The following is a 24790-nucleotide window of genomic DNA, read 5'->3' as shown; positions in this document are numbered from 1 at the left end:
GAGCACTGACTGCTCCGCCGACTCTGCCGCTGAGGAGAAGACACATGGCCTTCAAACAGTGTGTGAGCAGTACTTAATGCTACATAAAATGCACTTCATGTACCTTAGTTCAGCTTGCTTAAAAATAATAACTCCCAAAAATAGCTTTATGAAAACCATTGTTTATTATTATTTTTTTGTGTCTGTATTTGCAAACAGCACCAACAGTCATCAGAGGCCGACTTTGGCTGAAACGTTCCAGATTAAAGCTTGGTGGCTTCACAAGAAGCTCCCCAACACCACGCCTTCATCGGGGGTCCGGACTTTCAAATCACAAACAAAAGCCGTACTGGGGCTGTCTGCACCGCTTCGACAGCTGGCATGTTCAGGCCTCGTTCTTCTTCGGCGCGGAAATGGTCACAAACTGTGCCTCACACTCAGAAGAGTCCAGTAAATATCACTGAGTGGAACGAGTAAGCATGGAGAAAGTACAGAAAACTTGGAGAAACAAAGTAAATTTAAAAAACGAGCGTAAATTAAGTTGAATGTACTATTTACACCTAAGTCGTGCCAATGTTTGCATTTTCAGTGCAGAGAAGGGAAACAGCTGGAGCCTCCACTTCACTCCAGTTAAAGGTCAGGATGCCTCTGAGATGAGGAACACAACTGTCCTCCGTCTGCGGCCAAGCACAGTCCAGAAACTCCTCAAAACAGAGAATGTTTGAAATGAAAGAACAATCAAGAAAGGTGAACCACACTATTTGTAATTACATAGATAAAAACCATTGGTCAATTAGTATATTAGTAAATATTTGAAAGTCACTTTGTAGATAATCCAAGTCAGTTGGGAGTATGGCTCAAACAATGGAAACAGCACTCACAATCATCTACTTAAGATCAACCACCTTAAAGCACATCTTATGGTGCGAACGCAACTTCACTGATACCGCTCACAGGTGGTCAGAAAGTAAATCATTAAATGTTAAAGTCATATTGTGAATCAAGATATCAATTAAAATAACTACACTTTACAAGGAAAGATAAAGCTCCACAATATGGAATTTTAAAAAATAAAATATTTAATGGTATCATAGTGTCCTCCTCACAAAGTGGGAGCTGGGGCCAGTGTCACCTGGAGGTGGAGGTAACATGTTATACATTAGTATTTTGTAGATATCCATCACTCTGCTGTGTCTCTGTTGCTTTACAAAGTTTGTTCTATAATTCCAAGAGTTTTTCATCACGTTGGTTCAGCTCTTTTCTCGCTATTCTCAGGTACAGGGAAAGGCTGCAGACGAAATATGGCAAACCTGCGACAAACCCGCTGCTGGCAGTCGGTGGGGATTTGAACCTGAGCTTCAGGGACTCCAGCGAGCGCCGCTCCGTTCTCCTGGAGGAGCAGAGGGGACCACAGAGCCGGTCCAGTCCGGGTCCCGGAAAGAGCATCTCCAAAGAGAACGCCTGCTTCTCCAAGCTGATGAGCCGAAAGCAGACCCGCAGAGAGCGCGTCTCCTCTCTGGAGGCCAAGCTGACGCAGCATCCTCTGCTGATGTTTCCACACTATCAGGACCACATGAGCCCAGAGGTGAGCCGCTCGCTGGCGGAACGAGGCAGATCAGTGAAGGACCTCTGACTGACGCTCACCACACTTTGGTTTGTTTTTTTTCTAACTGTTTTAACGTGCACTTACATGACTAGATCGTTCCTTCTCTCCAGGTGTTTGATCAGGTGGTGTCTATTCTGGATCCAGATGTGTGTGTAAATAAGACCTGCACACCTTCTAAAGGCCACACAGACGAGAACCATGAGACCAGGGGTGAGAATCATCTAAACAGTCAAAGTATGCTGGAGACATGACTGGGATCAGTGAAATCTGACAAACTTACCATTATTGTTGAACTATAAATGCTTAAATTGAAATTAGGCATATGAATAATAAAGTCTCGATAAAATTAATGCCTTTTTGATCATTTCACCACAGCCGTGATGGGCAAAACAAGAGTCCTAAAAACATTTACATTCTACAGATGAAAGCACTGAAGAAAGGGGAAAAGGCAAGAGTGGACGAGGCAGACGCCCACAGGGCCGCGAGAAAACCAGACAGACTCATCAGGAAATGACGTGTCCCTCCCGTAAGGCGGCGTTTGAGTCAACAGAGCTGCTGTGAAAGGTTCATTTAAATGTTAGTCAGTCACAAAACGCTGACATGAAAAACCTCTGTGTCCTGCAGGGCGGAGACATGTTGTGACAGCGTTATAAACTTTCATCAACATTAGCGACAGAAGTCCTTAATGAAACACTGTGGCAGAACAAGAGAGCAAAGAACACCGAAATATCTAAACCACAGGAAACCCCGGTTCACACAAAGGCAAGTGAGGATCAGCTGCAGCACAGGAAATGCTGAATACACTACGAATTGATTAAAGAAGTGCATTAAGGTCTTTATTCATAGGTCTGATGGATTCATACGTAGTTAGCAAAGTGTCAAACATCGGTACAAACCACAAAACTCTACCGGTGCCACATATGTTCTGTCATCGTCTTCCACTCATTTATCTTTAACAAAATGACTCTTCCCACCCAATCCACATTTCACTCTGGTTTTCCTTCTTCAAAATGCAGAAAGCTGCAAACTTTCAGATATTTCAACGTTTACTTAAGCTAAATCAAATGTAAGGCCAGGACAGGTTTTTGTCAGTGTGTCTGGTCTGGCTTCAAATAAACACCTGAATGTTTAGAAAGATTTGCTTATTGAAACAATAAATTATTAAAATACACCTGATTTTCTTCATATCTTTTTATTTTGCTGCAGGCAGAAAAAGTGAAACTGTTAATTGACCACAAGAGTATTTTTACAATTACTAAAACATCTAAAAGTATCAAACGGTTCAATAAAATGTTTACTTCATTTGTTCTTGATCAGTTTTGGGTAATTCTCAGTCACAAAGTTCTGAAAGTGTTTTCCTTAAATAAACCAGATGAGTAAAGGAACAGAATCTATTCCATTTATAGTGATATGATCAAAAAGTGCATTACTGTCTATATTTCTTTTGAAACTGTAAACAACGTGGATCCAGGAGCCGGCCTGGGGACGCGCGGTGGTCCTGTCAGCTGGTGGGGTCAGAGGTGAGGAGGGCATGGACGGGTGACTTGCGGCCCGGGCAAAGAAACTGGTAGGAAGTGGACTTCACTGCACTGCTGGATGCAGCACGGCCTGGAAAAGGTCAATAATCGTTAGAGATTCAAGATACGCATTACTACTTTACCGAACACCACCACGTCCTGACATCTGACAAGGCTGAATATATACAACCAGTACAGTGATGACTGATATATTTAACTGAAAAGATGCATTTTTATTTGCCAATGACAGAAATTAGTTGTGAAACTCACTCTGGATGAAGGACGTGTGAATCGCTTTCTTGCTCGGCTCTGCTGTCCTCAGGAAACGCGGCTCGCTGGACAGCATGTTCACACACACAGTGAGACGTGTTACAAGCCTTCACACAGTCAGTAGCTCTCAGTGGTACCGTCTTTCAGGGGTCAAAGGTCACACAGACCATGTCATAGCCTCAGGGTCAGTAAGTCACGCTCAACTCTTCCTCTTCCCACCTGCCACATGTCTTCCTCCTCAGTCTGGAGCCACTTCCTGCCTCCTCAGCCTCCTCAGTGCTTCAGTGGGGGAAGAAACAGTGAAACGTGGGTGAAAAGATTTCCAAATGACAGGGTCAAAAAGTGTTGCTGCTCTATGAATGACAGGAGAAGCTTTAAAACAGTGTGGTCAGTGAATGGACTCATGACCCCCCCCTCCCTCCCCCCCCGCGGTGACTTCCTGCTCACTGAGCAGCATCACATGGTCACATAAGAGCAACGCTAATCCTTGTGGTATTGTGGGAAAGGAGCCAGACGTACAATGTGGTTCTGAGCGCTCTCCCAGGCGCAGACCTCCTCCGGCGGGAGCTGCCGCCGCCGCCGCTGCCGGTGTGTGGTCCGCAGTTCTCTGAAATCACCACTCCTCGCACGCCTTTGACGGGAGACCAGGGTTTATGGGTGGAGCTCTCCTGCTGCCTCTTACACCGGGCGGAGAACGGAGGACAAAGGGAAGACGATGTGAATGCAGCAGTGAAACATGGGAATACGGGACTGCCTCATAAACTCTGCATCAGTGCCGATCGCCAGCAATCAGTCCAACGAGTCTGGCGCTGGCGGACTAAAAGCACAGAACGGCACCGGGCCGCTGACATTATTTAAAGTCTGTTTTTGCTTCTTGCCAAAGGAATCCGGTGCCGTGTGTGCTTTGAAGTGAAAGGTCGAGCAGATGTGCTGAGCTTGTGTCTGCGCCGCCAAAAGAACGGCAAAAATGCTTCACAGATGCGCTTGATGGGCCGGAGGTGTGGGGATGGATGAGAGTGGGGCAGAGGGTTTGTGAGGGTACCCCGATGTGAGAGGCGGCGGCGTGCTCAGAGGCAGGCGGACTGGGGAGTCCGGAGGATGTCGGGGAATCTTTCGGAGCCGTGTGCAGATTCGGGCCTTGGAGCTCCTGCAGAAAATGTTGCAACATCTCAAGAGAGGCACTTGAAAATCAACACCGACCATGCAGCGCCTGCACATGAAATTCCAGGTGTTTTTAGATACACCTTGTGAGGTACAGCTAGCCCAGTTGTTTTTTTGCTTTTTAAACCACTTCTCTCTTGGACTCTACCTTTAGGTACAGGGCATGTTGGAGCTTCAGACGGTAAAATTCTTGCTCACGCAGCTGGATGAAATCCTCACAGTTTACAAAGCTCTCCGACATCTAAGGAAAAGATAAACAGAACAGGACCGATAAGCTGCTTCTTTCCTGGAATATCTAAACTTCATGTTTTTGCTTAACTTCAAAATAACATATCAAAGAAAACTGTGGGGAGAAAATTCGCTGATTTATTTTTTGGGAGGGGATTGATGGAACACAGCTACTACAGATCTTTCTTCAGCTGTGTGCTGTTGAGAGATGACAGTAAATAGAGAAACACCAGCAAGCAAATAAAACACACCAATAACACACACCCTCCTTAACCTCAGCATCAGTTGATGAAACTGCTGTAGTTCTGTGGTGATTTATCTGAACTGAGATGCTACCTGGTGAAGGATGGCCTTCAGCTGGCTAATGTGTTCCCTTAACTGCTGGTCTTTGGAGCGAAGAGCCTCCAGTTCCAGAGTGAGCTGCTTCCTCTCCTCTCTGGCCAAAGAGAGCTGCTGGAGCCGGCGCCGGGCCTCCAGACTCTGCTCACGTTTCTCCTAAACACAGAGAGGAGAGCACAGAAATGTTCCAGGTTGGACTGGAAAAGTCAGGGCGAAAAAAAAATGTGAAGTCACATTATCTTAATTATTGCCTAATTTCTCTTCACCTGTGTAACCTGCTGACCTGAAAACCTAAGATTACTGATTGATTACGGTGCCTTGCCAAAGTATTCGGCCCCCTTGAACTTTTCAAAATGTTGCCACATTTCAGGCGTCAAACATGAAGATATAAAATTGTAATTTTTTGTCAAGAATCGACAACGAGTGGGACACAATCGTGAAGTGGAACGAAATTTCTTGGATTTTTTTAAACAAAATTAAAAGCTGAAAAGTGGGGCGTGCAATATTATTCGGCCCCTTTACTTTCAGTGCAGCAAACTGCCTCCAGAAGTTCAGTGAGGATCTCTGAGTGATCCAATGCTGTCCTAAATGACTGATGAAGATAAACAGAATCCGCCTGCGTGGAATCAAGTCTCCGTATGAATGCACCCGCTGTGATCGTCTCAGGGTTCTGTTTAAAGCGCAGAGAGCATCATGAAGACCAAGGAACACACCAGGTAGGTCCGAGATACTGTTGTGGAGAAGTTTAAAGGTGGATGTGGATACACAAAGATTTCCCAAGCTTTAAACATCTCAAGGAGCTCTGTGCGAGCAATCATATTGAAATGGAAGAAGTATCAGACCACTGCAAATCTACCAAGACCCGGCCGTCCCTCTGAACTTTCATCTGGAACAAGGAAAAGACCGATCAGCGATGCAGCCAAGAGGCGAAGATCCCTCTGGATGACCTGCAGAGATCTACAGCTGAGGGAGGAGAGTCTGTCCAGAGGACAACAATCAGTCCTACACTGCACAAGTCTGGCCTCTAATGGCAGGAGGAAAGCCATTTCTCAAAGATATCCACAAAAAGTCTGGTTGAAAGTTTGCCACAAGCCGCCTGGGGGACACACCAGACATGAGGAAGATGACATCTGGTCAGATGAAACCAAAATCCAACTTTTTGGCCACAATGCAAAACGATATGCTTGGCGTAAAAGCAACACAGCTCATCACCCTGAACACACCATCCCCACTGTCAAGCATGGTGGAGGCAGCATCATGGTATGGGCTGCTCTTCTTCAGCGGCGACAGGGAAGATGAATAAAACTGATGGGAAGATGGATGGAGCCAAACACAGGACCATTCTGGAAGAAAACCTGACCTGAGACTGGGACGGAGATTTATCTTCCAACAGGACAATGATCCTGAACATGGAGCCAAATCTTCAATGGAACGGTTCACAAATCAACGTATTCAGGTGTTAGAATGGCCAAGTCAAAGTCCAGACCTGAATCCAATCCAGAATCTGAGGAAAGAGCTGAAGACTGCTGTCGAATACTTCCGCAAGGCACTGTACGGAGATGAAAGGCAAACACTGCGACTCCTGGTCACCTGGCGCAGCTTCATCTCCTTCTCCTCCAGATGTTGGATTCTGCTCTGCATGAGGTCGACTTGCTCTCTTCTGGCTTTGACCTCCTTCTGCATGTCCTGGGCTTCCCGGAGGCCTGAGCGGGGGATGGAAAAACAGGTAAAAACATGAACAAATGAGAGGAGTATCGAGCAGATAGAGCTCACAGTCTTATCAGATTCATCTCTCAGACAGAGATGAAGAACAGGAAGACATAACATACAAAGCATTTCATGAATTCCTAGATTTCATTAAGATTGCAGTAATTCACTGATATCTGTATACTGGACCACAGATTAGTAATAAGTCACTGGGCGTCTCTTCCTTTTGATGAAGTTACATTCTGAACCGTGGCTCAAACCATGTCCGTCGGCTCCTTCTCGGGTTCTCAGGGCGCCCCTGACCTGGCTCAGCTCGTCAGGGGCGTTCCTCAGCTCGCTCTGGAGTTTCAGCACCACACCCTTAAACTCCTCCTGCCTACAGCTGAAGAGCCTTTGCTCCTCTGAAATCGTGCCCACATAAACACACTGGTCACATCCACGTAGTCAATACACACTGAGAGATAAGCAAACACAAGCAGCAACAGAGAGGCTTGGTTAACAGTGTAAACATACCAAACATGGTCCTTTGCTTTCTTAACGCAGCAGGACAAGAGGATCATTTGATTTGACGGAGATCCATGAAGGCGGGACTCTTTCTAGAGACACTGCTCTCTAAATCCTGCTCAATGGAGGGACAGATTCTGACAATCTGGCCTCAGATTCCACGGATTAAAATCATAATGTAAAGTATTAAGATATATCGTCTGCAGTTAACATATTGCTCCTAAATATCCTAGAAGCTGTGTGAGTTGCAACTGCAACTTTGACACTAAATATTACAGAAGTGTCTCAAATCCACGACAGAACAGATCCTGCATGTGAGCCAGAGCACATTTCAAGTCACTGAACATAAACTGAATGGCTCTGGTGCTTTTTCTTCAATGCACTGTACTTCAAACTCTTACTTAACCATCGCTGCAAACGTTTCAAAGATGCAAGTACAACAGCATGTTTCCCATCATTTGAAAGATGCGATACATTAAGAGGAGATTACTGGGTGACATGGTGGTGTGGTGGTTTCCACTGTTGCATCACAGCAAGACTGTTTATCATTCAGACCTCTGTGTGGAGTTTGTTTTCTGTCTGTGACCCACTTGAGGTTTTTTATCACTGCGAGATAAACTTCATCTCACTCTGAATGAGGCACAGATGAATGGATGGACGGACGTCGGGTACTTGTAACTCACGGGAAGCGGCATGCAGCTGCACATATGGCAGCTCCAGCCGAGTTCTGAGCTGCTGTTCCTTCAGACGCTGCTCTCGTGCACGCCGACTCTGCTCAGCCAGCGAGGCCTGCAGCTCCCGCTTCTCCAACGGCGCGGCAGCCACGTCTGCTTTGTGCCGGTCCAACTCAGCCTGATGGCAAAACGGCAAAAATAATAAGTCAGAGCAGCACAAAGGGAAGGGAAATGTCATCTTTTTTCCTGCTCCTGACCCTGAGATGCTGAATCTCCAGTTTGCACTGATTCAGCTGGTTGCTGAGGAGGCTGTTCTCCTGGTTCAGACCCTCAATGGTGCGCTTGTGCTGCCCCGTCATCTGGCTGCTGCCCTCCATATGCAGATTGAGAACGGCGATCACCTGCTCTTTGTCTTTCAGCTTCAGAGTCAGCGTCTCTTGCTCAGCCAGCAGAGTCTGAAACTGACTCTGAAGCTCCTCCAACCTGGCGAGACACTGATCAAAACCCCAAAAACTGTTCAGTCTTAAGCATACGTTAAAAGTAAAAGTCAGCAGTTCTCAGATCGCGTTATATAAGTGATCTTTGCCTTGTACACACATCCATAGTTGAGTTTCTCACCTGCTGGGTTTCCTGCTGCCTCAGTCGGAGTTCCTCGTCTTTGTCTCGCAGGAGTTCCCGGGACCGGCTCCCCTCCTGGGCCCTGCGCTCCAGCAGGGCCTGCAGGCTGGACCTCTCCTCCTCGGCTTTATGAAGCTGCTCCCTGGTTGATTCCAGCTGTCCTTTCAGGACCTTCACCTCCTCCCAGCGTTCACCCTGCTGCCCCTCACAGCAGCTCTGGAGAAAGTGGGGCAGTAGAGAGCCGACTGTTTCAGAGAGGGTATAAAATAATGTTTTTGCAGCAAAAAGAAATAAAATCTTGCTGAAGGGACTGAAACTGGCTCCACGCCCCACCTTGGGTTGTTTGTGGATAGCTGACTGAACAGCTGCTCTGCATTCAGGCAAAAAATTTGTCATCCAAGTAAAATAAAGCTCACTGGTTCAAAACAACAAGGGTGATTTTTAAATACATAGACCATGATATGACATTTCATCAGTTTTATCAATGCTGCTATTAGCAAAAGCTTCACTTCTCTAACAGCTCTCCTTAGTACAAATTTTGCCCTCAAATGTCTGAAAAAGGCAGTGTGCACGTCTCCAAACGTGCACATTCCAACTGCTCTCCTTCTGAAAAAATATAGGTTCTGAAAGTCAAATGCTTTGGATACTAATGTTGATAAACTATACATTTCAGGTAATAAACTGGAATAAAGCTGCAAAAAAGTTAAAATGACCAGATGGGTCATGATTTTTAACTGAAAACATAAAAAAAAAAAAAAAATCTTTTTTTGACACACAAAGAACCAAGATGTGATTATTTGCTGCCATCAAATAAACATAAGTGATTTAAGAAATAATCCGGTAACTCAGCACCTCACCATTTAACAACACGTCGCTGCAATTTCACTTGAAAACAAAGAACACACTGATGTGAATCTTTTACTTTCAAACAGAATAAAAAATATTGTAAATCTATTTGAATTAATTTATAATTGAGAAAACCATGTGCTTTTTAATGCTTAGGCAGGTTTCAGGTGTCACTTTGACTCCAGGGGACAAAAGGTGTGTGGCGGAAGGACATGTAGACCCCGCAAATAAAAACTCTTAAACCTGAAGTCAAACCAGGGAGAGGATTAATGTGAGGCAGGACGTGGCTAACCACTTCACCACTGTGCTTTGTGCCAGACACTGAAACAGCAGACAAAAGACAAAACTGTCCTGAAACACGACTTTGTGGGTTCATCACTGTACCTGATGTCGGTGGAGTTCTGACTGAAGCTCCTTGGCTTCTCGCTGCAGCTGACTGTTCTCTCTCTGGACGTTGCGTAACTGAGTGTGAACTTCAAAGAGCTGATTCTCTCCACAACAAACCTAGAACACAGCCGACCAATCACACAAAGAAAGATTCATTCTTCCTGGAACATGAATCGAGACTAGACTGTAGCCAGTCTTCACACTGATCAGTCACCTTTACCTTCTCTCTATAAAGGGAGATGTTTGATTCCAGTTCACCGATGTGGCATTCATGTAACAATGTCTGCCTTTCTGCAAGTTTTCTGCACAATGGAATGGAATTAGCTTCAGTTGTCCATTCAACAATTTATTGTCGCTATCGTGAATTTCTTTCACATGAAACTTTCTATCTAAACATACACACAAATGTTTTATTTAAAAATCCACATGATTGGTGAGAGTCTGTGACAAACTTACTTGAGCAGCTCCAGTTTATTTCTTAAACTGACTCCACAGTCGTTGGACGAGCTCAGTTTATCAGCCAAGGTCGCCACCTCGTGGCCAATGTGTGCAATAAGATCCTGCATTCTAAAACAATGTGCAAAGCTGTTAATGCCAAAGCTGCAGTGGAAGATATAATGCAAAATTCTCCCAGTATTTTGTCTATTTCTGACAAAACGGTGACATGAGAGATTTGGTGATAAATGCAAAGACTTCTTCTGCATTAGACAAATCACGTCTAGTAAGAGGGTCAAATTTACTGTTGCTGTATTGTTGGTCAGAAGACAATTTTAAATATGTATGAAAATGATTCCCAACAATAAAGTGGTTCCATAATGCAAGAAATTAAGTTCTTAATGTTGAACGGTATTTCAAATCTATTGAATAAACATAACAAGTAGGGTTTTTGTTTATCCCTTTTATTTAAGTAATGACAGTAATTGCAGCTTACCTTTCACTATTGTGGCAAAAACTGAAACATAACAAAAACCTTTCTTACCGGGTTTCTGTGTTGTACTCATCAATCGTTGGCTGTTCCTCTGACTAATATGAGAGAAGTGGGGAAAAGGCATTGGTCATTAGGAGGAAAAACGCATGCTCTCAACAACAGATAACAAGAAAAACAGGTAACTTCTAGTACTTACCAACAAAAACTGCTCACATACATTTCCTGTTCCACTGTTGAAATCCCCGTTCTGATCTGTAGCCACAGATTGCAGTTTGAGTTTTGTATTATTTGCATTTTCAGCACAGATGATGTGGCTGTGTCCATTACGTGTTGCACGCAGTGTGTGATCCTTTACAGTCTCTTCCAGTGCTCCTGCTTTATTGTTCAGGTCCATCGACTCATTCTCTGCCTTCTGCACCGTCTGCTCTGCTGACCTTTGGATGGACTGAAGCTCCTCCACGATGCGCAGCATCTTTTCCATCTGATCAACATGTTTCTTTGACTCATTTAATCTGCGAATAAAAAGACCTGTTGCTCAAATGGACCTGGGCCATTTTCATTTTAAATGTATGAGAGTTTAAACTTCATCTGTGTGTTCACCTCAGGTCAGACAGGAAGTCCTTTTCCCTCCGAACGTTGTGAATTTGCACCTGCAAGTTTACAACAGCTTCTTGGGGATTTGATGTTTCTTGTTCATGTTGATTTTGAGTCTGTGTTTGAGAAAGTGAAATAAATATAATTTAGCAGAATCATCATAATGCTGACTGCGTAAGATTTATAGTGAAAAAAAAATGAAGACCTTGTTCAGACGTAAGTCCGAAAGCTGTTGAAGACAGCCATCTATTGCATTTTCTATTGCCTGCATTGAGGGACAGCTGATGTCTCTTTGACAACTCTCCTGGTTTAAATTATCCACAAAGACCAGAGGACGCATCTCTCTTTGCTGAAATGCTGAAAGAACAGTAACAATAACACACAACTCATCTGCAGATTTATTTATTTTTTTAATCACTGTGCCTCAGCTTACCATGCATTATTTTTAAATGTAGTTTGTTTCAAGTGTTTTGACCTCAATTTCTTGACACTTAAAAACACTTCTGATCATGGGTGACATTTGGCTTTTTGTAAGTTACTGCATAATACCCAGGAAGCAAATTTGATTGTAGTCACAGGATTATACTCACAAGGAAGGACGCCATGACCGAGAGAGCTCTGTCCAGGCGGACTGTCAGACGTGCATCCGATCCTCTGCAATGCCACTTTGGTTACATTTTCCACCTCTTCTTGTAATCTTTGGATTTCTTTGGTGCGTCGATCAAGCTCTTCACTGACAAAGAATAAAGCTCAAACTCAGCTTCATACTTAAGATGATTAGTTTTGGTGTGGATGTGATTAATAGAATATTTCTATTGTCTTCTAGTTTTCATGACAGCATCTGAGCTGGTGTGGGTCATGATCAAAACTGACACAAGACACTAACAGAAACAAACAAGTATTCTTGCAATACTCTGCATTTGGAAATTCCATTACAGATCTGCAAGGTTACAGGTGTTAAAAGTGAAAACACTTACTATTTGTGTTAATAAGAAGTGAAGGGGATCATAAGAATTGAACCAGCATCGTTACCTCAGCTCTTCCAGAGTCAGACTAGTGAGTCTCAGCCTGCTTGAAGAGTCTCTGGTTTCCAAACAGAGGGAAGCTAGTAGGTAAACAAACAGTTCGGTGAACTGGAACAGACAGTATGCAAAGGGTTTCACTAACTAATGCATTAGCTTTCTTACCAGCCGTCTGTGTCAGACTGTCCTCTTTAGGTGAGTGATCTGCAGATGACATATCGTTGTGCTGATGCAGGTTCATACAATAAACTCGTATCGAAAGGAAGAAATGAAGAAAAGCGACATGCTAAACAAGCTAGCTGGTAACAAAGTTTCATCACTGTGGAAACAACATCTGGAGCTCCTTAAGCTAATTCCTAACTAGCGTTAGTACAATGTCGTGTTAACTGTTGTCCAGCTAAGCTGGGTTTGGGTCGTTATTGCCGTCAACATTACGGACAGATTCTAAAATTAAGCGTCTTTTAGCGCCGTCTATTTGAAACGCTTCGTCAACTTCCGCAGTTGGTGGTGACGCACGACGCGGTGCATGCCGGTCATTGTAGTTCTACAGCGGCCGAGCCACAGCTTGTTTATTCAGGGCGGGTCACCGCCTTTCAGCGGAGAGCAAAGGTTGGATTTTCAACGCTAGCTGCTGCTTTCCTCAAAAAAATGGAAACGTGAAAAGCAGCAACGATTAATTAATTCTCAGAGTTTTTATTATCCTGCACATTGGCGGCTTCTGGACGAGGTAAGACGACGCTAGCCGAAGTTAGCCACCACTTAGGCTATCTGTGTGTGTGTGTGTATGTTTGAATCTTTGCTATGTTTACAGATTTATTTTTACTAAATCACAGATATCAGGAACACAAAATGTTTTGTGCCTTATTGTTCCTGCTTGACGTTTTCTGAAAACGTGTCATACGGGGTTGTATTATGGATTCTCCAGAATGACCTACTTTCTGTGGTTTTTGGTGGGCGTTTATCTGAGATTGTCAACATCCACTTTTACTCATTTATGATGTATTTTCTTTACCCTGCATGTTTTCGCATTTAATATATCTCTTCAATTAGATTACAATGCCTCAACAGTAGTGTTGATCACAGAGCAGTGGGATTTCTGTGAAGTGGGGAGATGTTCTCAGAGTGACACCTGACACCTTGTAGGTGTGGTTTAATAGACAGGCTTAGACCCTCTTCTTCTCCTCACACCAGACAAAACATTCCTGCTCTGCTGATTTTCCAGACTGCTGTCAATGCAGACAAATTGAAATATGTTTTTTTCCAGGATGAGGGATCTCCAGGGGGTGGACAGCTTGCTTTTGAGAGAGCTGAAGACATGTTGCGCGAAAGAGGGCAACTTTCTTCCAAGAGAAGCAGGCCTGAAGCTGATGGAGGCTTCTTCCACAGAGGTAGCCCACTAACCTACTTTTACAGTTTTGACTTTAATATGGACCGGCTAAAGATAGGCACTGCTTCCAGAGATGTCTTGTTGATAGATAATAATGTTTATGTTATTTTTAGAATCACACCGGAGTATCTGCAAAATGCAGGGACACCAGAGTGGAAGAGCTGTGGAGCCTGACCAGCTTCTTCGGCTACAGCACCCAAACCTTCGTTCAAGCTGTCAATTTGCTTGATAGATTTCTTGCCATTATGAAGGTAAGAATCTCACCTGTGATGTTTTGTTGACCCAACCGTGCCGGGTGTCACTTGTCTGTCAGTGTTTGACCTTTAATCCCAGTGTGTTGACTCGCTCGTCCTGCTGTTGTTGTGGTAGGTGCAGCCCAAGCACTTACCCTGCATCGGTGTCTGCTGTTTCCACATCGCTGCCAAAATGGTTGAGGAAGAGAATAATGTCTCACCTACCCATGAACTCATTCGCATCAGCCAAAGCAAGTTCACTGTGTCAGACCTGTGCCGCATGGAGAAGATCATTTCTGAGAAACTGTGCGTGGACCCCGAAGCCGTGACGGCCTTAACCTTGCTTCGCCTCTACTACGCAGCCTTTACATGCCTCTCTGCTGCAAGGTGAGCGGCCTGTTTTGTTTGACTTGTTGCTGTTTCTTGTGTTTAATGCTCCGGTTTGACTGGGGCCGGTCAAATAGACTCTGCTTCCGTTTGTGCTGGCGGATCACATTAGGATTCCCTCTATATTTTAAGGGAGGAGATCCCAAGCATTGGGAGACTGGAAGCCCAGCTAAAAGCCTGCTTATGTCGGCTTGTTTTCTCTAAAGCAAAAGTAAGGATTGTTCTCAGGTGATCTTTACAGCCGTTGTTTTCAAGTGTCCAGTCTGACTGAGAACTCTGCTCTGTTTTCAGCCCTCTGTGTTGGCGCTGTCCCTCATTGCCCAGGAGTTTGACGCCCTCCAGTCAGTCAAGCTGTTGAAGATTGTCGCACAATTCCAAAGACTTCTGAAGGTACAAAGTGTGGCGGGTTTGACAAGTGAAGGGATGTTTCCTTGTCAGTTATTTGCATAAACAGGGTTGTTGTGTTTGTACTCAGGCACTGCGTATAGAAAACAGGTTAAAAACAACACGTCTCATAATTTACTTGGATTTTGATGTTATTATAATGTCTGCATTGGTTTAGAGCTTTTTTCTAAAGGGTTAATTCCCATCTACATCTGTTTATCTGTTCATTTGGAACATGAATAGAACAAATAGCAATAAGGAGTAATAATTCTATTCATTAGGATATTTGTTGTTTTTTTAATTGTGAAAAAAAAAAACCTCTTATCAACCTTTCTGAGCCACGTATCCAAACATGTTCCTGTTTTAAGTCGTCTGATTTTCTTTACCCGTCCCATTTGGACAAACATGAAAGGCTGAGAGTTTATATATTTAATTATTTCTCTCACTATTGTAGCAACACACTTCGGAGTGAAATATGTTGTAAATGTACGACCTGGCTTGACGGATGTGGCTGCTTGACAGATACACTTACAGTGTGTGCCGAGAAAACAAACAAGACTCGACTCGAGGCGAAAAGTATTTGAAAGCTATTAGTGCCTGCAGCCTTCTCACTCGTCTCCTTTACAGATCGGCGACAGCGAGCTGCTCCACTGGAAGGAGCTTGTGGCCAAGTGCATGTCTGAGTACCGCTCCAGCGAATGTAACAAACCGGACAACAAAAAGCTGGTTTGGATCGTGTCCAGGAGAACGGCGCAGAATCTCCAGGCCTGCCACTTCAGCGTACCCGGTCTGCCAACTATTCCAGAGAGGAGCTGGGACGAGAGCGAGAGGTTAATAGTGCAGTTATTTTTCTCTTCATCTCACTGAATCAGCCGTTTCTGAAGGAAGAGTTAAACAGACAGTTATCAATATCAACAGGATCATAATTTATCATAATAATCCCCACACACACTACTGTCAAGTGTTTTGCGTGTTAGGGTTGGATGTGGTTCATGTAATGTACTGCACTCGCTCAGTCATCCAGCAAAACTGCCACAAAAAGCAGGACAAATCCCCAAAAAACTTCATTCCATCTGTTTTTTTTTTTCTACAATGTTATGAAATAATCTTGGACTGGAGCCAAAAAGTGCTTTGACAACCAACGCGAGGAGCTGCGAGAGTGTTTCTAAATATTACTGCCTACCCTGCATTCTGCGGAGCAGTAAGCTGCAAGCTCCTTAGAAACCAAACACATATTAGTCTTCCTATACTCAGGGAATTCGACACCAACGAGCTGCGACATTAGACCACCGCTGTGAGTTTTCAGATACTTACTAAAAATCAGGTTAATGAGGCCAAACGTTCGTAGAGTGCATGAGTGTGTGTGGCTGATGGTCTCTGACGGCCCTGCTGTCCAGGACGGGCCCGGGCCCCGCCCCCGCCCCCGCCCTCGCCCTCCAGATGAATGACATTGTTGTTGTCTCCTCTTGTCTTGCAGTGAGGACTCCTGTGAGGACCTGAGCAGCGGAGAGGACAGTCCGTGTGGCTCGCCGGGAAGCGATGGCGAGGGAGCCTTCTTCCCCCGCGCCTTCCTCAGCGGCAGGAAGTGACACGTTGCCGTGCGCCGGCCTCACACACGTCCTGAGTGCTCTCCGGGCCACATCTGTGTGTTTGACCCGTGTGTGTCGTGTCTTGTAAAGTATGCGGGTTTCGATCATTAAGTGCCTGTGTTGATTTACTTCAAACGTCTGTTTGGTCTGATGTTAAAGCAAACATATCGTAATGATGCAAAACTCGGAAAAAAGAAAAAAAAAAACTCGCAATATTTTGGCAGCTTGATGGCAATACATCTGAATGTCTGTTTCTGGGACGTTCCCTTTGTGTTTGTTTGTGTCTGAGCTCGACACATTCCAGGAAGCACAGCAAAGCACAAGGAAGAACGTAACACTCAACTGTTAAATGCCAGCTAACATGTTAACATCCTCAGTCTTTTGACTTTTACAACCCTTTTGATAATTATGAACAGTTGTCTGCAAATGTTATTGTATGTACAGACGGCCCGTTCTAACTTGACAAACCATTTCACGTTGTGGTGTGGGAAAGAAGTGACTATATGCATGGATATGTTTAAATATGTTACCATGAACGCGTATCGTTTTTGTTTACTGAGTTAAGCTTCCTGTATGAAGACAAAATCAGAAAAAATGTACATAACATGTAAAAAAAATAAGAAAAAAAGGTTTTGTGAAAACTACATAATGTTTATTGTCTGGATATAATGTGAAATATCTTGGATGGTCCAAAAAACCCTCCAAATAAAAAAAAAAAAACCTTTTTATTTACCACTTTCGGGTCACTTGCTTGTATTCTAAATATCTTATGAGTTTTTTTTATTTGCTTTTTTTTCAGTAAATTGAAAACTGGAGGAGCTGTGCTAAAAGAAGGCAGCAGTATGAATAATAGATGTTTATCTATCAGGCCCAAGTTCAAATACTTGATTTTTCTGGTTCGCTTGAGTAGTTTAAAAGCCGTATGTCCTCCATGGGCTGCCTCCCCAGCTACCATATATACATGTAAAGATATGCAGAGTGGGAACACGGACACCAAAAGGTTTTCTTGGTACTTTTGCTTCTTTCCACAATCCAAACACCTTCAGGGTAGATAAATCTACATTTTTTAGGTCAATATAAATATTTTGACCGTGTGTCTTGATGCATTAGCCTTTGGTGGACTGGGGACCTGCAGTGTGTTTCCTGGTTGGAGATGGCTTTAAAGATGTGAATTTTCTCTCCCTCTGACTTTATGTTCATATATCTACTGTGTTCCAGGGACTGTTCAGGTTCCTTGAATTTTCTATTGTTACTTTGAACCTTGTCATGAGCTTCATGGATGCAGTGCGAACTGCAGGACGCCACATTCACAGAGGTTTATTCAATCCACTTCAGTTCCGAAGAAGCTGCGGACTCCTCTCATGTTTCAGACGATCAAAACTCAGCTTTGATGAAGTGGGTCATTCCAAATAAACCTGAAACCGATTGACTTTAAATTTCTTTCTGAAGTCATTTTGCATATTTAAGCTTGTATTGACAGTCAGAGAAACACCCCCCCCCCCCCCCCCCCCCCCCCCCCCCCCCCCCCCCCCGCCCCAACACCAGGAAGAACATGCAAACTCCGCACAGAAACTTGATCTGTGTATATTCTCACTGTGCTGATTTTTCCAGGGTGTTTGTCCTTCCCACAGGGATTAGAAGAGCGAAGGGGGGTTGTGTTCCTGCAGGTGCATGCTGGTTTTATCAGCTGTGTCCCTGTGAGTAGAAATATCATCAGATGGACTTCTTTTTTCCCAACTAAATGTGAAACACCTCAGATTTGTAGATTTGCAGACGCCCATCAGGAGCTGTTGTTTGAAAGCAGAGATTAAAACATCACAGGTCTCCTGTAATCCCCCCTCCTCTCTCTCATTCAGGGACAGGCTCTCCTTTGTGCAGAGAGCTGCAGGGAGGTGTGTGTGTGTGTGTGTGTGTGTGTGTGTGTGTGTGTGTGTGTGTGTGTGTGTGTGTGTGTGTGTGTGTGTGTGTGTGTGTGAGGGGGGCGGTGTGGGATGCTCTCAGACTCCACCGCTGCAGCTGGTGCTGCTGGTGCTGCTGCTGGTTGGTGATCGGGGCTCGTCGTGCATGCGCCTGGCTGCGTTCACACGCCTTCCTGCTCCATCTCCCGGACCGGATCGGATTGGATCGGACTGGATCGGATTGGATCGGATTGGATCGGACTGGATCGGATTGGATCGGAGCGGCGGCCCTGCGGAGCGCAGCGGGGAGGAGGAGGAGGAGGAGGAGGCGCGAGCGGCGGGGCAGCGGAGGAATGAGAGCCGAGGCGTCCTCCGCGCGCAGCCCACGACCACCGGCCGACCATTTCACGCGAGCGCGTGAGCGGATGTGCATCAGTGAGAGTGCTTGTGGCGTGTGCGTGCGCGTGCGCGTGCCGGTGTCAGCCCCCGGCGGCGGCAGCAGCAGCAGCAGCAGCGACCACAGCCCGGGCCAACGCCTCGCCGCAGACACGCGCAGGGAATGAGAAGGCGCCCAAGATGGTCCGCATCGCCAAGGCCCTGGGTCTGGTGATCCTGTGCGTGGCCGTGCTCATCCTGTCGCTCATCAGCTACGTCTCCCTGAGAAAAGACAGCCTCTTCTCCTCCTCCAAATATTACATGGGAGGCCCGAGGATCATGTTTCACGCGGGCTTTCGGTGAGTATTGATCCTGATGAGACGCGCGGGGAGGGTGGGCGTCAACACACAAACACACGCGAGTGGGCCTGGTGCGCGCGAGCCGTGCGCATCGCTCCGCCTGTCAGTCCGGCGGTGAACTGTCCGGAGTGCTGATGTGGCCCTCAGCCTCCAGACGCTGCGGGTCCAGGCTGAGACTCCAGCTCGATGCTGTCTGTATGCACTGACACTTTGAATGGAGATGGCCTCCCTGCAGCTGTAACAGCTTTCCAATGGTTTTGTGGATCACTGGTGTTGGATGAGAAGGCCTTGCTGGCAGTTGATCTCTGGTGCTGGACGGGGCTGAGGTCAGCTCTCTGCAGGCCAGAGGAGTTTGAGCATCATCATCACAGGCTTTTGTTTTGGACTGCAGACACACTCATGTTACGTCAATGACAACTTTACTCGTGCAGAACCTTTAAATAAGAGGCTTATGGCCAGCCGAAGTGCTTTACAGTGCAATAAAAAAATAAGAAACAAACAAATTAAAACAGCGAAGCGGGAACCACGACTGCAGAGACTGGATCTCTGGTTTTCATGAGGGATGGAGGAACGTCCAGGATCATCTGGTCAGCTGACCTCAGGGCTGGAGGTTCATGCACTTACATATTCTAGAGCCAGTTCCTTCAAAGACTCATTTGAAGTACAACAGCACCTTCCTCAAAATGTGCAGAGTTTGAAGCACAGCACTGTGTGCATGATTTTACACACTTGTGGCAAAGTGGATTAAAGTATCTGAATTCAGTAAATAACCGGTGTGGCCAAATATGTCCTGAAGTCCAAATAATGTGTTTTATGTTCGAATGAAATCCTCTCAGCCTGAGCGAGTACATTCAGTGAATTTCACTCATTGGACCACCTCCTGCCCGCCCTGCTCCACTTACACACACATGCAGGGTTTGGACTTTACATGTTCTGATCTCAGATGTACTGTTGTAGGAAATAAGTGGAATAATGAATACATTGCTCAACATGACTGTGTGTGTGTGTGTGTGTGTGTGTGTGTGTGTGTGTGTGTGTGTGTGTGTGTGTGTGTGTGTGTGTGTGTGTGTGCAGCCCTCACACTTGGAGCACCCTGTTGTTGCTCTGCCCTGTGGGATGCTGCACGCAGGGCTCCACCGTGATTCTCCTCTGTTTGATGATAAACATGTGGTTTTAAGCCTGAGGTTACTTTTGGGTGAAGGTTAGGAACTCAGGGCTCAGGTTAAAGCACGACGGAATGCAACGGGAAAACCCAGCAAAGATGGTGGTGCAAGTGTGTGTGTGTGTGTGTGTGTGTGTGTGTGTGTGTGAGAGAGATGTTACTGATTTTAACAGATTTGATGAGAAATAAACTGAGCAGCTACAACAGTTGTGCTCAGTTTGAACATTTCAACAACAGAGTGCATGTGAGTGTTTTCCACAGTTATTAGAAGCAGTGAGACATAGATAGTCATTACAGTGAAAGGTCTCGAAACAACAACTGAATATAAGAGTAAAACTGGAAGTAGAATCTCTCAGGTGTTCTGCTTTAACCACTGCGTTCATCTGCATGTCCTTCCTCTGCTCAGTTTATGGGGTCTGAAAAGTGTGAGCTCAGAATCGATGGGAAAATGTATATTTTCTGATCATATGAAGATAATTTATGCTGCTATTTGTCTCAGTTATTCACTTGGACCTGTTTAAGGCCTCACCTTGAAAACATCAGAAAAAAAACCCCTCTTGCCAGAGAACTCAGAATGTCACCAAACTGCACTGAAGGCCTGTAATTTCACACCAGCTTCATTGATCTTTCTGGACATGTTAGTCTGATAAAATTAGACATTTTGGTTTCATTTGCATTTCATGTTAATAGCAGCGTTTAAAAATGACATTTCCTTCATAAAAGCACTTCAGTCGTTTAGTGAACCTGTAGTGAACGAACTGTTCAACCATTTCCTAATGAAATATTTATAAGCTGTGAATATACAAAACCACTGCAGGCAATCTTTGAAAAACCCTGTTATCCAATGATTAAATACTGATTAAATCAATATGCTGATATCTTTATGAACTGTACGCAGACAATTGGTACAAGTTAACCTTTAAATGTGTTCAAGCTTAAAGAAAAATAACTACAGGTTTTTTTTCATCAAATGACTAAAATGGTGACATATGATCAGTTTTCAGGTCATTGAAATATTCAAAGCTGGAGACACTGCAGTTTGCCTTTGGCACGTTTCACTATAAAAAGAAAGAGATGCCTGAGGCAGCAAACAAGGTGAAAAAGGAGGAAACAGGCCGGGACCTGAGAGACCCGTCTCTTCCATGTGATAATTCATCTTGTTATTTTTTTGGTGTGTTTTTAGGTCGCAGTTTGCCATGAACTTCCTGGACCCATCTTTTATCCCCTTAACTAGCGCCCTGAATGAGGAGCTGCAAGGAAAACCATCCAAATGGAAGTTCAACAAGACGGCGTTTTACCAGCAGAGGTAGCCTCTCACTTTCTGCTCTCTTTTGAAAACATTTCATTTCTACGCGTTTGATCGCGCACAGGGCATGTCCGAGCAGGAATCAGCTGTTAGTTGTTTGGGTAAAAACTGCCCAGACAGTCTAGAATAGTCTTCTGTCTGGCAGATGATGGCGTTTAAAGGGCTTGTAAGTTTTTGTCCGTCATAATGAACCTTGTCTTGTGGCTGAATCACATTTTAATCATTTGAGGCAGATGTGAAATTGGTACTTTTTGAGATATTTGATTTTTGGATGTTGTTAGAAAACATGTTTAAACGATGCATTGCTCTTCTGAAAATACACTTGTTGATGCGTTTTTCTTTTCTCAGGAAAGATATCTTCAGCTACATTGACATTCCCAACAACTTCTCCCTCACAAAGAACAGCGTTCGCGTTGGCCAGCTGATGCACTTCGACTACTCCAGCCACAAGTATGTCTTCTCCATCAGCAACAACTTCAAGTCGCTGCTCCCAGAGACGTCCCCCATCCGCAACAAGCACTACAGCATGTGCGCCGTGGTGGGGAACAGCGGCATCCTGACGGGCAGCCACTGCGGCCCGGAGATCGACCAGGCCGACTTCGTCTTCCGCTGCAACTTCGCCCCGACGGAGGTCTACTCCAAGGACGTGGGCAGGAAGACCAACCTGACCACCTTCAACCCCAGCATCCTGGAGAGGTACTACAACAACCTGCTGACCATTCAAGACAGGAACAACTTCTTCCTCAACCTGAAGAAGCTGGAGGGGGCCATCCTGTGGATCCCCGCTTTCTTCCTTCATACCTCAGCCACCGTCACCCGGACCCTGGTGGACTTCTTTGTGGAGCACAAGGGTCAGTTGAAGGTGGAGCTGGCCTGGCCCGGGAACATCATGCACGACGTCAACAAGTAAGAGCCGACTCCCTCCTCTCAGGTTTTCCCGTGCTTCCTCGTTCTCCGAGTCACATATTTCAAGAAGAGCCTGAACCTTGTTATTGAGGGATAGCCTTGGTTTTAACTCTGATATTCAGACACACTCAGCCTCCTGGAGAGGACAGCCGCTACTGTTTCACTTGTCAGCAAAAATCCCAGAGTTTCTGAATTCAAAACAGTTGCAGGTGTGAGTTGGCTTCCTTATTTATTGTTGTAGCTGGGATCATAGACTCTGAGGAGCTCTGCAGTGTCAGGTCTAGCAGAGCACGGGCTTTATATGTATCTGAGATGTTTCAGGGGACTCGAGCAGTCAGTTGTTTTTGCTTCTTTTAAAGTTTACATACTCCCTGGATTTGAGTAGGAAGTAATATTATTGTGAGGCTTTGGTACTAAACAGGTATTAGTCAGTTATTTTCGATTCCTGACCAGGTCATCCATCATTTGTTTCGTCAGATACTGGAAGACGAAGAACCTTGCTCCCAAGCGTCTCAGCACCGGGATCCTCATGTACACGCTGGCCTACGCCATGTGCGACGAGATCCACCTCTACGGCTTCTGGCCCTTCGGCTGGGACCCCAACACAGGCAAGGAGCTGCCTTACCACTACTACGACAAGAAGGGGACCAAATTCACCACCAAGTGGCAGGAAACCCACCAGCTGCCCAGCGAGTTCAAGCTGCTGTACAAGCTGCACCGGGACGGCGTGACCAAGCTCAGCCTCACGCACTGCTCCTAGGCACCCGGCCGTCGGGATTCCATCCATCACCTCACTCCACACTTCTGTTGTGACTCACACACACACAATAAGCATGATAAGTGTTAAAAGCAATTTGTTACCATTCTGCAAAAACCCTCACACCGTACTGGTAACGCCACATGAAGATGTCAGGCTCGCGGCGTTGTGGTTCATCTGACACGTGTTCAGTACTGCGTCCGGAGCATCCACGCTGCTCAGTTGCTTCCATTCCTCTCCTTTGCATGGGTGTTGGCTGTGGCTACACGTTTCAAACGGAACAAAACGCTTATTTCAGCTGGAGTCTGCAGGATTTTTTTCAGACGAGGAAACAATAATATTTTAATCTTCCAGTTCTGCTTATCACAGATCGATCAATCACCTTTGCGATAGTGGAATGATTCTGTACACTGAAATCACTGCCTAATCTCAGGGAAGGAGTTAGATCAGTGTGTTTTTGTAATCAGATTCAATGCCTCAAGAGAGGTGCAGTTCCTGTTTTCAGGCCTTTTTCCCTCACGAGGTGTCAGACAGTCTGCACTACTCTGGAAAATGGTATTCGTTTACAAGACTGTACACTAAGCGTGTGTGTGTGTGTGTGCGTGTGTGCGTGTGTGTGTGTGTGTGTGTGTGTCTCTTTTATTCTCGGTTGACAGTGTGACTGTCCACTTCAAATTTTGTGAAGATTCTTCAAATGTTTGGGAATTCTAATCAACATTCCAACAAGAAGCCATAAAGTCAGACGCAGATGAGGGGCGACACGCCGTCAGTGCAGTACAGAAACACACAGAGTGGCGTCGGCCTCGGTTCCGAGAATATCCCCCGTTTCAAATATCATCCGACAATACGACCGGCACGTAGCCACACGAGCGGCAGCATTGGATTCACAGATCTTTTGCTTTGAGGATTCTGTGACAGCAGTCGCGACACCCAGGACAGGCAGGCTCGGCCAAAGCTGCATCGCCTCAGTGTTTCTGAGAAGTTTTAATGAATCGTTGCTAAAATGTAGTTTCAAACCCAAGATCTGGGACACACTGATGTAGCCACAGAAGTAACAAGTTGCACTATCCTCTTTCTATAACAGTCACTTTTTCTACAGAGCCGAGAAGTAAAACACATCAAATGTTAGTTATTGTTGCATTTTTGACAGTTTATCTTTAGAGAGAACCAGGCTACCTTTTCCCCTGTTTACAGTCTTTATGCGAACCAAATTTCTAAGCTAACAGTTTTTTTGTTTTTTTCAAACTGAAAACTTCACATTTTTGAAACAAAATTGCTTTAGCAACACTTCCAAATGTCAGGATTTGATCAGTCATATTTACTTTGGCTTAAATTTCGAGCTGATTTATTGGTTTAAGCGCAGTATTCGGCCTGGGCTAGTATTTTTGTGAAAGAGTAGTTCACATTTTCAGAGCAAAACCACACAAACAGCAGTTGATGTCAATATTTCACAACCAAAAACATTAAAACACAGTATTTATGTATAAATATTTAACGTGTAGCATTTGTGAGAAAGTCCGTTTCAGTTACTGAATCTCCACCAAAATACTTTTCCAAATAGCTGAAGTTAATCACAGCGAGCAAAGCCGACGTTTCTTACATAGCCTGTGACCTAAATCTGTGGTGCTAGCGTGGCCAGAAAAATCAGGAAATACTAAATTTGAGAC

At 45.0% G+C, this 24790-nt stretch overlaps 4 protein-coding genes across 10 annotated transcripts; 3 read left to right on the top strand and 1 right to left on the bottom strand.

Moving 5' to 3' along the window:
- The first annotated feature begins 831 nt into the window (after window positions 1-831).
- On the top strand, window positions 832-2238 carry fam47e (family with sequence similarity 47 member E). Its single transcript, XM_030104939.1, has 5 exons — window positions 832-902; window positions 1255-1564; window positions 1696-1795; window positions 2007-2111; window positions 2210-2238. The coding sequence occupies exons 1-5, from the start codon at window positions 832-834 to the stop codon at window positions 2236-2238; spliced, it is 615 nt and encodes a 204-aa protein (XP_029960799.1).
- Window positions 2239-2777: 539 nt separating this feature from the next.
- LOC115397945 (coiled-coil domain-containing protein 158-like) lies at window positions 2778-12881 on the bottom strand. 7 transcript variants are annotated; one of them, XM_030104495.1, is made up of 22 exons: window positions 12546-12881; window positions 12391-12463; window positions 11949-12091; window positions 11564-11715; window positions 11365-11474; window positions 11092-11276; window positions 10961-11016; window positions 10816-10859; window positions 10293-10403; window positions 10057-10138; window positions 9834-9953; window positions 8604-8819; window positions 8243-8479; window positions 7995-8163; window positions 6691-6803; window positions 5098-5256; window positions 4682-4774; window positions 4415-4519; window positions 3892-4055; window positions 3592-3651; window positions 3373-3437; window positions 2778-3193 (listed from the first exon to the last, which is right to left on the bottom strand). In XM_030104495.1, the coding sequence occupies exons 1-22, from the start codon at window positions 12619-12621 to the stop codon at window positions 3087-3089; spliced, it is 2640 nt and encodes an 879-aa protein (XP_029960355.1). In that variant the 5' UTR covers window positions 12622-12881; the 3' UTR covers window positions 2778-3086. The 7 variants fall into 7 exon arrangements, 6 of the variants coding, with proteins under 6 accessions (XP_029960355.1, XP_029960356.1, XP_029960352.1 ...); XM_030104496.1 differs by having other exon boundaries at window positions 10961-11276; window positions 12336-12463; XM_030104492.1 differs by having other exon boundaries at window positions 10961-11276.
- A 52-nt stretch (window positions 12882-12933) lies between these two features.
- Window positions 12934-16955, top strand: LOC115397948 (cyclin-G2-like). The gene is made up of 8 exons (XM_030104499.1): window positions 12934-13107; window positions 13645-13768; window positions 13881-14018; window positions 14137-14387; window positions 14520-14598; window positions 14679-14777; window positions 15399-15601; window positions 16249-16955. The coding sequence occupies exons 2-8, from the start codon at window positions 13646-13648 to the stop codon at window positions 16358-16360; spliced, it is 1005 nt and encodes a 334-aa protein (XP_029960359.1). The 5' UTR covers window positions 12934-13107; window position 13645; the 3' UTR covers window positions 16361-16955.
- Window positions 16956-18744: 1789 nt separating this feature from the next.
- Window positions 18745-23179, top strand: LOC115397947 (sia-alpha-2,3-Gal-beta-1,4-GlcNAc-R:alpha 2,8-sialyltransferase-like). Its single transcript, XM_030104498.1, has 4 exons — window positions 18745-18992; window positions 21338-21460; window positions 21809-22366; window positions 22844-23179. Exons 1-4 carry the CDS (start codon window positions 18835-18837, stop codon window positions 23124-23126), a joined length of 1122 nt encoding a protein of 373 aa, XP_029960358.1. The 5' UTR covers window positions 18745-18834; the 3' UTR covers window positions 23127-23179.
- The last annotated feature ends 1611 nt before the right edge of the window (window positions 23180-24790 follow it).

The sequence above is a fragment of the Salarias fasciatus genome, chromosome 12 (genome assembly GCF_902148845.1).
Source record: "Salarias fasciatus chromosome 12, fSalaFa1.1, whole genome shotgun sequence".
Lineage (NCBI taxonomy): Eukaryota > Metazoa > Chordata > Actinopteri > Blenniiformes > Blenniidae > Salarias > Salarias fasciatus.
This window is presented reverse-complemented; position numbering and strand designations above follow the sequence as displayed.

Coding starts and splice junctions, on each gene's coding strand:
- LOC115397945 (XM_030104492.1), bottom strand. CDS start 12,621: ATGAACCTGCATCAGCACAACGATATGTCATCTGCAGATCACTCACCT. Junction 8,820..9,833: donor CAGAACTCCACCGACATCAG/GTACAGTGATGA, acceptor CACTTTCTCCAG/AGCTGCTGTGAGGGGCAGCA. Junction 8,164..8,242: donor TGGAGATTCAGCATCTCAGG/GTCAGGAGCAGG, acceptor TTTTGCCATCAG/GCTGAGTTGGACCGGCACAA.
- LOC115397948 (XM_030104499.1), top strand. CDS start 13,646: ATGAGGGATCTCCAGGGGGTGGACAGCTTGCTTTTGAGAGAGCTGAAG. Junction 14,019..14,136: donor GATTTCTTGCCATTATGAAG/GTAAGAATCTCA, acceptor TTGTTGTGGTAG/GTGCAGCCCAAGCACTTACC. Junction 14,778..15,398: donor AATTCCAAAGACTTCTGAAG/GTACAAAGTGTG, acceptor TCTCCTTTACAG/ATCGGCGACAGCGAGCTGCT.
- LOC115397947 (XM_030104498.1), top strand. CDS start 18,835: ATGGTCCGCATCGCCAAGGCCCTGGGTCTGGTGATCCTGTGCGTGGCC. Junction 18,993..21,337: donor ATGTTTCACGCGGGCTTTCG/GTGAGTATTGAT, acceptor GTGTGTTTTTAG/GTCGCAGTTTGCCATGAACT. Junction 22,367..22,843: donor ATCATGCACGACGTCAACAA/GTAAGAGCCGAC, acceptor TTGTTTCGTCAG/ATACTGGAAGACGAAGAACC.
- fam47e (XM_030104939.1), top strand. CDS start 832: ATGGCTCAAACAATGGAAACAGCACTCACAATCATCTACTTAAGATCA. Junction 1,796..2,006: donor CGAGAACCATGAGACCAGGG/GTGAGAATCATC, acceptor TACATTCTACAG/ATGAAAGCACTGAAGAAAGG. Junction 2,112..2,209: donor GGAAATGACGTGTCCCTCCC/GTAAGGCGGCGT, acceptor TGTGTCCTGCAG/GGCGGAGACATGTTGTGACA.